The following is an 11952-nucleotide window of genomic DNA, read 5'->3' as shown; positions in this document are numbered from 1 at the left end:
CTCTACAATAAGATGATTAATACTCTGACTAGAATCAATTGCTTTAATATTATAATCAAATGGTGCAAATGTTTTATAAACTCAAATAACTCGATCATTGTTAACTCACTGTCTAATTCTGTGTATTAACTTTATTCTTCTTTTTAACATTGGAGGCATCACGATTAAAAGCCTGTTTCTGTTCTTTTTCATTTAAAGTGCTAATTATTGATAATAAGATAATTAGTCCAGAGTGAGGATGTTTGAGAACCTTGCAGATGCAACACAGACAGTCAAACGACGCCTCTTTTCTTTACTAGCAAACAGGTGTGTCTATGTCTATGAATGTTTAACTGTGGGAGGGGAAGTCAACAACTCCGATTTAAAAGCAGATTCAAGATAATCTGTCAGAAACCGTGCAGGACACATTATAGTGGGGGATAAAGAGGCAGATGCATATTGGGCTTGGTCCAGTGTAAGTTCCCAGGTGAGATGAAGAAGGCAGAACGTGCACAGTGTGTAAACATGTTACAGTAAATCAGAGAGGTCAGGGACAGGATGACGACTGTAGCTTTAAACAGCACATGTCCAACGTATCTCACAACCTCCCTACGTGGAAGTTATCTGCTCTGGGACGGCTGTCAGATGAAGAATGTGTTCTTCACTCGGATCTTATCATCAGACTGTGTGTGTGGTGAGAGCAGGAAGTGTACACTGTGTTAACATGTCATGATAAAATATGCTGTGGGCTGTGAAACATGTTGATCTGTGACCACATAACTGAGCGCAGAGCTTCCAGCGTCACGCCTTAATGTTTAAAAGGTTAGTTTTATGTGTGCGTGATGCTAAAACTAAACACAAGAAAACACCTCTTAAGGTCAGTGCATTGTGAAGTTATTGTTCCCTTTTACTATCCTGCAGTTGTGTTAGGGCCAATACAGACGTATGTTAAAGGAATAGTTCAACATTTTTGGGTGTTGTTCTTTCTGATACTGAGATGTGAACATGGATGTCAGTTTCATATCTGTAGGTGAGATACACATCTAAAGTCAGGATGCGGTTAGCTTAGCTCGGCATAAAGACTGGCAGCAGGGGAAACGGCTAACCTGGCTCTGTCCAAGGAGATAAAATACACCTACTACCCCAGCTCTAAAGATCCTAATTAACACTTAAACTTTTTCCGTACATAAACAGACATTTTAAGAAGAATATTTGTGGTTTGAGGAGAGTTATGTGCTGGAGAACAAAATGATTGGCTGTGTGCTGCTTCCTGAAGTCTTGTCTAAGCAACGTCTTGACATAGAGTTTAAAACCTTCTTCTCTGAAGGTTTACCGCAGTTGCGACACTGCAACCACATGAATGCCAGCTGCACATTCTCCCTGCTCATTGTCTGTTCATTGCAAAGCCATCCTTACAGAAGCTTTATCTTGGACTGCGCTGGGCGGATGAATACACTGTTCATTGTAAAGAAATAGTTCCAGCTGATAACTCTCCCTAAACTTACAGCTTGTTTTTCTTTTTTTATGGGTAGAAGATCGTTCATTTAAATATATCATATTTATAGTAGAACACCTCCTGACTGCAGCTCAGACAAAAGAGCAGATAATGCTGAACTATTCCTTTACAATTCAAAATATTTCCTTGTCTTGTTCAGAGCTTTTCAGTTCATTTTGACTCCCTTTTTCTTTACAACATACGAACACAAACTTTAGCTAACCACCTCTGACAGATGTTTGGCCCTCATGGCTTTTTTTGTTACTGGTCAAGAGTCAAAAGTAAACAAGGCAATCATTTAAACAAAGTGAGAACTATGTTAGTCAAACCTTCTTTTATCAGCTTCCATGCTGTACTTCCAACTAATTATTAGATCATATTAAACCGGCCTCTTCTTTCCTACCACTCTAAATCCAGGTATGAGTCACTGAGCTACAGACGCTGTAAAAGTCAGGTGAAAAAGTCGTTAAAAGGGGAAGGAACCAGTTAACTAGTTGTGACTCACACGTTCATGGCCCCTCACTGTTGGTCATTTCTACTTGTGGCACAGGAAGCAGATACAAACATGCTACTCTGCCTTGGTTCCTTTGGCTCCTGAGGAGCCTCTGAGGTAGGTGTTGTAGAAGAACAAGGCGAAGAGGACCAGGTAGCTGAGGTACATGAGCGAGCCCCACCAGATGTTGTCTGGGTTGGACGGACAGTCAACCTCGTGCATCCAGCGGTACACCAGGCCCAGCACGGTCAGGCCCATCACCATCTGCATGATCTGCGTGGCCGTGATGATCATGGCGCAGGCACGAGGCACCCGCATACCTGCCGCCTTGGCAGCGTAGTACGTGTACATGAGGGAATGCACGATGTAGTTCATGGTCATGAACCAGCCGCCGCCTGCCACCTGGTCCTTGTAGGAGTACCAGGAGTAGAGCAGCACGGTGATGTGGTGGTACCAGTGCAGGAAGATGAGACGCTGCTTCCTCAGGATGATGAACACAGTGTCACCTGAGAGAGACCAGAGAGGAAGTCATTCACAGCTTATTACTTAAAGTACAAGCCACCGTTTTCTGTAGGCTGGTAATAAATTAGTAATCAGTCCACAAGGAAATTGTGTGATAAATTAGTTTTGTCTCTAAACTTGTAAATTAAATCGGACGCTTCTTTACAGATAAACAAATATATTCATGTACCCGACCAATAAGAGGATGGAGACATTCTTCCCCTCTGCAGCTGAGGAAACATTATCTGCATTAATCAAGCACTAATGGAATTTTCTGGCCACCTCAGCATCTCCAGCCTCGATTTCAGAGAGAGCATGAGGAGATGAGATGAGCCTGCAGACCACATCGTCGTGCAGAGGAGCAGCTCTTAAGGTAATTATTATCTGATAGATGTACTGGAAAGTGCTCCGAGGAACATACGCCAACAGTCAAACGTTTTGGTCAAGGTTAAAGTTTATGGGAATCATCGTACCAAATATCCTGCCAGTATGACGTCAGACGTTTGTAAAAATCTCTGCTGCTCTCTCTGTGCCAAGAAATCTAAGATTTCAATTTACAATAACGTGTAATGTTTTTCAGCCATTAGTCAAATTTCATATGCTACTCCGTGTGTGATGCTGGTGGACATTGTGGACCATATGAGAGACTGAAGAGGAAAAAGTCTTACCCAGCTCGGGGGCTTTGCTGAGAACGAAGGCGTAGGCCCAGAATTTGGAGATGGGGGCGCTGTAGAAGCTGGAGTCACACACGGACTCTCTGAAGCCGTTTGTTGTGATGACGTGCAGCATGTACAGTCCAGTCCTCAGAGCTCCAATGATACTGCAGAGTGACAACATGCAGATAGTTTAACACAAGAGTAAGTACATTTTAGTGTAGTAAAATGGGATGGTCCCTAGAGCTCTGATGTGTAAAAGGTTAACCATTCAGTCATTGAGTGCAGGATAATAACCATTGTATTTCAAGGGTCACGACCTTTCCAAAGTCACAAACATTGACCTTAAATCATCATTTTAAGACCCGTAGGTTTGTTTTTCATAAAAACACAAAGCGGAGACTTCTTCCTTTGTTCCAGCTCTACTGCAGCTATAAACTCAACGTTACTCATCACTGTAATGTAATAAAACCCTCCAACAGCCCTGCAATCACAGCGTGCTGCCACATTATATTGATCCACAGATTGCAGGAAGGAAATCTTTTTTCAAACAATATCAACACACTTCTGATCAGTCAAGAGACACAGGTATAAGCTGTATACTGCTTCCATTTCTTAAGCACAAACACAAAGACCTGAGTGCATTTTTGTCTAGTCTTTGTATACAGAGAGACAGTAGTAACATTATGTTACAGTAAAGCAACAGGATGACATTCTTAGATTGACAGGTGTAAACATTCTTCTAAGAAAGGTTTGGCCTTTCCTGTGAGGACACAGCTCACACCTTTCAAATCACTGAGGAATGTGATACAGTGACACCAGTGTCATCTAACTGGTTTCTGGTTTTTCAATAGTAATCAAATTCTTAGAGCAGATTCCCTCCCTGCATTCATTCAGCACGCGAGGCCTCCGGAAGGTGGAAGAAATAATAACTGTCTAACCTCCCTGTGAGACCATCAGAGAGGTAATACGTAAGAGATTCTTAGATTAAAGTAGTACATTTACAAGAAAGTAACTTTTCTCTTAGATTACAAAGTCATGCGTTTATAAAGATAAAGAGATATTCTCTTATTATTGTCATAAATTCAAGAAAAAAACTCAGATTAACAACAGATTAAAGTCTTGGATTCACATGAAAAAACTCAAAAATAGTAGGTGTTTCTTTTGAGCAAAATCATTTCACTTTGCAAGGTTTGATCAACCTCATCAAACCACAGACGCAGCTGATTACTGTGCATTATGCTTGTACTGGATGACCTTATTAAATTATACTTTGAAATGTGATTTTGCATGAAGAAAATACTCAACATTTGTGTAGCACTGAAGCAGCAGTTAAGCCTTTGTTTTTGATGAAACATGCCCTTTTCTGTTATTTTTCTGTAACCCCCCCGTTTCTTCCCCTACTTATAATTGCCCAAATACACCATTAAGCAGTCTGATTGTGACTCACCTGAAGATGGCCAGGCTGAGTGACCACAGCACTAAAGGCCGGCGCAGGTTCAGCTTCGGCCTCTCCCTCATGAAGTGCTGACCACCGAACACGAGCGCAGCATACAGGCCACAGAACATGAAGGCTTTGCTCCTGTGGAGGAAGATACACAAGATATTAACAGACTAGTTAGCACTGACTAAAAGCACCAAACAGACTATCTTGGTTTAGCTTCATAATCTATTGATAGTTTCTGTCATCTTTTTCAAAGGAAAATGTCTAAAGTGCTGGTTGCAGCTTCATAGATGAGAGGTTTTACTTTTATTTTTACACTTATGACAGTAAATGTAGACTCTTTGGGTTTTCAACTGTGGTTAGCAATTTTAAGGTGTTTTTTTTTACATTTTAAAGACCAATTGTTTAATCATTTTAAAATCAGGAACAAAAAAGCAGGGTGTACATAATTAATACCCAGCTCCTTTGTCGCTAAGAGAAAGATCAAACTGATCGGACACACCTGCTACCTTGTGGGTATTTCACTTTAAGAGAAGAAAAATGTCCTCTCACACCACCCTGTACTTTGACCTCTATAAGGTCAGAAAAGAGGAAGAGACGGCTTCCTCCGACGAACAGCTAAACCCTAAATCACCTCAGTCAGACCCTGAAACACGAGATGATTCGTGCTGTTACATAAAGATGTTACACAATTCAGACCAGACAACTGCAGTTTAGAGCAAACATGACATGATCTGACCGACTGCTTACAGGGGCCAGTTGTCAGGTACACACATAACATGTGTAAAACATATTCATAAGTGTGGATTAATTAATGCCAGATTTATAAACACCTCCTCCATTCCTCTGCGGCCTCACCCTTGTGTATAATAGCGAAGGATTAACAGATTAGTGTCTGACACACTGGGCAGTTAGACCGCCAGCTCTGGGCGAGGAGGTTATTATATTTCACCACTGCTCCACCTGGATTATAGTCACTGATAGATTTCAGTAACAGGTGGCAGACAACGGGCCATACATGATACCTGATTTTAGAAATATATAGAGTATTAAGCTGTGTTGACATTGACCCCTATAATTCAGAATTATCAGAAGCTTTATCGCCCAAACTATGATATTAAAAAAATCCTCTTGAATGACATAACACCAAAATCTGCTTGTAAATTTGAGGCAGGACTTTGCAGGTGCATTTAATTTCAATGTTTGGTGGGTTCCTTTTACAAGACTGCAGGTTTTTCTCTCCTACCTGTGCATTTATATATGTAAATGTATATTTATGTTTATATTAATCTTGTTTTTGCACAACAAAGAAATAAAACAACTATTGATTAATTCAGTTGACCATTGAAAAATGTTTCAGCACGAGCGTAAACCATTAATAATGTGTTTAATAGGAAAATAATTGTTTTTTAACCATTTAAACACTTAGTATGATTATTTCTCTATGGTTACAATACATGTATTCTTTCTGGATATGTTAACGCCAACCAGGGTAAACATTATGTGACAAGAACATATTTTTAGAAAGGAAAGAAACATGCTGGTGGCAAAACAAAAACAGGTTAATATTTTCTTATTTGGAGACCTAAAAATATTTAAGGACTGTTCAACGCTTGGAGTTATAATATTTGGCACAAGGAGTTGTTCATATCAGATCCCTGTGGGTGTCAACAGCCAAGTTTGATTCCTACTAACAATTATTTTGATCCTATGTGTTTGTAACATCTGTGAGGCAGTACGTGTTTCCTCTGTGTTTTCGGGAATACACCAGATGACTAATCCAGATTGGCACAATGCATATTAGGCCGAGTAGATGCTGCTGCTGCTTGACCCACTTAATGCTACAGGGGCTTCTGAAAGGCAACCCCAGTCCATCCATAATGGATGTAGTAAACCAAAGGCCTTAGAGAGACCACAGCAGGGACAGACAGAGTGAAGTAAAAGGAGTGTACCAGGGCTGCAACTAACACTCATTTTAGTGTGTGAGTGTGTGCAATAGATAACGATGAAGAGCTATTGCTGCAGGGTAGAGGTGAAGGGTCTCATTAATGCTGCGTGAAAACAAGAGCTGATACCAGAGAGAACATGTTCCTGTCTCTAGCTGCAGCACAGAGGGGTGACACAATGCCTGGTCCTCTTTAATTACATCGCTGGTCTGTGCAGAAGCGTACAGTGTGTATTCTTCAAATTAAGAAGGATGAGGAGCGTTAATGTGGACGCTAATGAAAAGGAGAGGTGAAACTTAGGGCCGGGTATCATGGTATTAGCAACTGCTATTACTAATTAAGCTCCTTAGCTACTTAAGTCACAATTATCTTCTGCTACTATACCCCGACTGATACAGGATTTTTGAGGCCGATATCTACAATGATATATTGGCCAATATCAATTTATCAGATCTTTACTTCTATTACTTATCATTTATTGGTCAATATTACAGTCATGATATATTTCAGCCAATCTATTGTTTGGCTTTTAGCTGTAAATATTTTTATAGACTGAATGATGAGATAAAATAAAGCAGAGATGAATCAATATAGCTTCAGCCCTAGTTTTGAAAAAAAAAACTGCTTAAAGTAGGATATAATATCGGCTAAGAGAGTAACAATCCATCGATATGGACTGATTTATCAACTCAATTATCAAATTTCAATATCACAGATACAAAGAGAAAACATTCATCTTTAAATGTCACCTTTTATTTTGAAATTCTCATGGCATGTCTTTGCAACTGTTTCCATCCAGGTACCAGGTAGAAATTCGAAAGCAACGTGATGTTATCAGAAAAGTGATACATAGGTCAAGAAACAAAGCATGCAAAGGCAGCACGCTAACACTACTACTACAAGATAAAATACTCATACTGCTAGCATTAGTTTTGCTCTTTTCAAACACTCTTTTCATTTAAAAGTCTGGAAGAGTTCCTAAAAATTAAAATGTTCAAATGATATTCTATTAGTTTTTCTTGAGTTGATAAGAATAAAACTGATCGTGAAAATAGGCCCATGTTAAGATAATACTTTATTATTGGGAAATTCGGGATAGGGTTATTGCCTGATATCAATGATAGACCCCCTGAAGGGATTTAAATCAAATCACAGAATTCATGGCAGTTTTGTGATGTCAGCAAAAGTCAGAAAAACCGATAGAATTTACTATGTTGATGAAACTTGTGATTCACACGTCTGGTATTGGCACTAAGTTGTCAGCACTTGCATCAAAACTTTCACTTCATACTCCGCCCTGTAGTGATACTGAATGTTAGAATGTCAGAAACAACACGGAAATAGATTCAGGTAAAAGGAGGAAACTCTAGAGGAAGAAAATGAGTGAGTGAATCCTGCAGAGAGAGCTATGCAAATCTAACAGATCCACAGAGGTTTAACCTGCTGACTGAGTATAACATTGTGCATTTAGAGCAAAGTTGCACAATGCATCAGCAGAAAGATCGCTGTTGCAGATCTCCAAACACTTAACAAAAACCCAGCCAAGCTTCCCTGCTATTATTCACTTGTCACTCTTAAATGTGTCTACATCTATCATGCTGTGAGCACAGTGTGGAGCTACAGGCCAGTGTGGATGAGTCTACATCTGACAGCTCACTTTCTTCTCTGACAGAAACACAGCTGTATTTAGTTATGCTCTTGCATTGCCCCGTGGAAGTGATGCATAAAAAATGTGGTCTTACTAGGTTTCTGCGGTGGAGCGGCTCAGTCAGGGGTCACTCCCTTTTAGCAAGACGTTTAATTGGACAATAGGGAGGCGGTTATTTATGTTAGCACTGATCCAATATCTCTATGTGGGTATGTAGGTGACGACATACTTTGGTGAATGCAAGAGTAGCCAAAACCGCATTTATATTCCATGGATGCAGATTACTGTTATTATATATATATATAGCTGTTAATAAGTTTTTATTCGGTCTAAGCCTGGCCTATAGGAGGACAGATGTGGTCATACTATTGTGCATCATCTAGGACGTTTAGATTACAGAGGGTAATTTAAGCTAACTTTGGCTAGTTTTATTAAGTTTTTAGCTTGAGATAGGACTCATTAGCATGCATAAGATATCACATTAATGGAGGGATATGTGAGCGGTCAAATAATGGACAGTAAAGACACCCTGTCCGCATGGCGAGCAGCTCTTACTTAATGACATGAAGTCCAAACAGAGCCCACCATCCTTTACCGTCTCTCGGGGAGGAGGAAGAGGACACTGCAGACTTAATTTCAGTTATATTTTCTTGCATTTTTAAAATCATATTTTCTCACTTAGACATACCAGTTTTCCTGCATCCATTCCAGAGCTCGTCTTTCGTCGAAACGCCGCTCGAAATCGTACTCCGCTAGCTTGGATCTCGGGTCACTGTCGTTCATTTTTATCTTCTTCCGTTAAAAACCCTAAAGTTTCTGGAAGATTCGAGGGGGAGAAATAGATGTAACCGCGCCGAACGGGCCCACTGAAAAGAAACAGTCTGGCAGCTGCTCGTTTATCCAGTTGACATTAGTTGGATTATCACCGGTCACAGTCTGAGGGGACGCCGGGAGGATGTGGTACCACCACCAGATGCACTTCCCTACTGTCACTCCAATCGCGCGATTCAAGCCTGTCGAGCTAGCTAATACAGAAAAATGCCTTTCCGGTTTGGACTTTCAAAATAAAACGCGTTGGAGCTATGACGCAGCAAGTTAGTGAGAGATTGTTTTTGGCTGTTTTTATAATCAGCTTTAATGCTTCAGTTAAGGTTTTTAACCACTTTTACACAGCCATTGCTCTTAACACAAACAATATTTCAATTAAAATTCCAAAAAGTCTCCAACCTTCAAGGGGCAATGTACAAAGACAAGTACATCTTAAGCACATCTTAACATATTTTATGAAAAATAAGTAAGAAAGACATTGAAAAGGATAAATAGCCTGATGCTGTCCAGAGTACGAAATGTGAAAGTACGCAATAAGCTGAACAGCCATTACAAAGTTAATTGGACTATTGATTGACACCAATGAATGTGTGATAATCATTAATGTTTCATCTGGTGAAAGTGGGGCTAATTGAAACGACTTTACAATAAGCCTGTTAGTTTAAAACATGATAAGATATCATAATGTGTAAGTCTATTGGTATCGTGTTTTAGTAATGTCAATAGTCAAAGTAACTAGTCACTTATGATATCAAATAAATGCAGGGGGGCAAAAAGTACAATAGACTCCATCAAAATTTAGTGCAGAAGAAGGATTGAGTAGTCTATAATGTAAATACAAAGTACAGTACAACTAACCTTAAAATTGTAATCTTATTTATAAAGGGACTAACGGATCAATCAAAGAAAACTGGTCATTTGTCGCAGTCCTCGCTTTTATTTTGATGGTCAACGCATTTGTATCGGGTTTTTCGTGCTGTCCTTTTGTGACTTGACGCAGTGGGAGCACGTTCTCTCTTCCTCGGGCATGCAGTGATGGAGACGGTTGGTGGGGGCGGGGCTTGACTGTGACGTGTTATTGTCTGATGTGAGCAGAGACTGTAAATACAGTAAATGGATGGGAGCGTTAGCACGTAGCGTGTCCACCCACACAATGATAACTGGGACACTTGACTGTAAATGTTATGCTTCAGTAAGTGCATTTACTAAAGTATTGTACTGTACTGAACAATTATTTGGGTACTTGTACTCTACTTGAATCTGTTAATCTTTTATAACTTAAAACACAACTACATTATCGGGCAAATACTGTGCTTTTCACACCACTACTTTTATTTAATAACTTAAATTACCATGCAGATTTGAATTTTTGCTACAATAAAGAATCAAATGGTAAATTATTATGTATTATATACTTACACATGAATGCATCACTAATTATAATCCAGTAATATACTGTACGATAGCCAATATTATTCTGAAATGGGCCATTCTGCATTACTTTTAGTACTTCAAGTATATTTTGATGGTTCTAGTGCTTATGTACTTTAACTTAAGTAAGGTTTTATTTGTGTTGTTTCTACATTGAATAATAGCTACTTTTAGCCTTCCTAAAGGAAAAATATGAGTACATTTTTCAATCTATGATTGATCAATAGAAGTTTTTAAAAGCTTAAATGACCAAAAATCACTGACTTCTGTTTTTGCTTGACCTCTATAATAACAAAGGCTTTTTTTGGTAGGAAGTATTAATTGATTGATAATTAAAAAAAATTAAGCAAATGTATTCATAATAGACATATTTATTACCTGCAGCCCTGGTTAAATCTTTGTTTTAATCTTTTATCTACACGTGTAACACTTGATCACCTTAAATGAAAGGTTTGTTTTCTGTACTGTATTTCTTGATATCTGTAATGGATTACCAAACTGAATGTGCTCACTGATGTACTTTGAATCTGTGCCAAAGGGGAGAGACTCACTTATGACACATCTCGTACGACAAACTGTTAGGTGTGCAGTTACGCAAGACTCCTGATCGCACAGCTGCACACATCTGTTAGCTCACTGTTGTAGGGCCTGGATTACCAACAGGGCAAAGGTAGCCAGTCAAGCCCCAGGTTCTCTGTGTTGCAACAGCTTTCTGGCAATGTGATTAACTGTGACATGTAGAGACTGTGTGAATCTGCAATACTTACACAAAAAAATCATCCTACACTGTAAAGCAGGTTCTGCTTTCTCGTCTGATCTCAAGCTGTCAAAATCTAGATTTATGACTTTTATATCCTTGCCGAAAGAGCAGCAACATGTGGAGCAAAGAGGTCAACAAATACATAAATTAGACATGTAATGAAGTGGAAGAAATATGAGGAGAATATTCAATTATCAAAATCACAAATTCTGTGATGATAAAGACAAATTTACAAGTTTAAGAAGCAGCTCTGAAAAACTGTATTAAGGCACAGTGTTACTTTGAGTTCAATGCTAACATCAAGATACTAACATGCCTTTAGCACACGCAAGAAGTACTACAATGCACAAATACTCTGTTACATATAAAATACAAATGTGACAAGTGTGTCAAAAAATTCCACTATATCATTGTATTATAATTATTGATGCTTAAATGTGTTCATAACTTTAATATTGTAACTAGTAAATGTGGGCGCAGATTTATTTTATTTGTAAATATTTTGTGTGACATGTTTTACTGAATATACTGCAGCACAGTTGTGAATTTCTTTATGAATAAAGACTTAATTGTACAATAGTATCATCATTTTTTGCTGATTCATTTTGTATTATTTTGTTCAATAATATAAATCATTAAAGTAACTAAAGGTATCAAAATTTTAGTGGAGAGGAGGTGTAAAGTGGAATAAATTGGAAAAATAAGCACAGTATTTACAGCACAGGTCAAAGAGTGAACAAACAGGGCCATCTGCTGGACGAAGCATGAAAGTAA

General features: G+C 38.9%; 1 protein-coding gene across 1 annotated transcript; it reads right to left on the bottom strand.

Moving 5' to 3' along the window:
* Nucleotides 1–1645: 1645 nt before the first annotated feature.
* Nucleotides 1646–9127, bottom strand: LOC138594036 (very long chain fatty acid elongase 6-like). Its single transcript, XM_069665128.1, has 4 exons — nucleotides 8848–9127; nucleotides 4572–4703; nucleotides 3137–3288; nucleotides 1646–2473 (listed from the first exon to the last, which is right to left on the bottom strand). Exons 1-4 carry the CDS (start codon nucleotides 8940–8942, stop codon nucleotides 2043–2045), a joined length of 810 nt encoding a protein of 269 aa, XP_069521229.1. The 5' UTR covers nucleotides 8943–9127; the 3' UTR covers nucleotides 1646–2042.
* Nucleotides 9128–11952: the final 2825 nt, after the last annotated feature.

Source organism: Semicossyphus pulcher, unplaced genomic scaffold, assembly GCF_022749685.1.
Source record: "Semicossyphus pulcher isolate SPU_LCO1_2020_fin unplaced genomic scaffold, fSemPul1.0.p SCAF_16, whole genome shotgun sequence".
NCBI classification, from domain to species: Eukaryota; Metazoa; Chordata; class Actinopteri; order Labriformes; family Labridae; genus Semicossyphus; species Semicossyphus pulcher.
Note: the sequence above shows the minus strand (reverse complement) of the source record. Positions and strands in the feature narration are given on the sequence as shown.

What these genes read in the sequence shown, in the direction of transcription:
- LOC138594036 (XM_069665128.1), bottom strand. Translation starts at nt 8,942, where the DNA reads ATGAACGACAGTGACCCGAGATCCAAGCTAGCGGAGTACGATTTCGAG. An exon ending in CTCAGCCTGGCCATCTTCAG is followed by an intron (nt 3,289 to 4,571) that starts GTGAGTCACAAT and finishes GTCACTCTGCAG; the next exon opens with TATCATTGGAGCTCTGAGGA. An exon ending in CAGCAAAGCCCCCGAGCTGG is followed by an intron (nt 2,474 to 3,136) that starts GTAAGACTTTTT and finishes GGTCTCTCTCAG; the next exon opens with GTGACACTGTGTTCATCATC.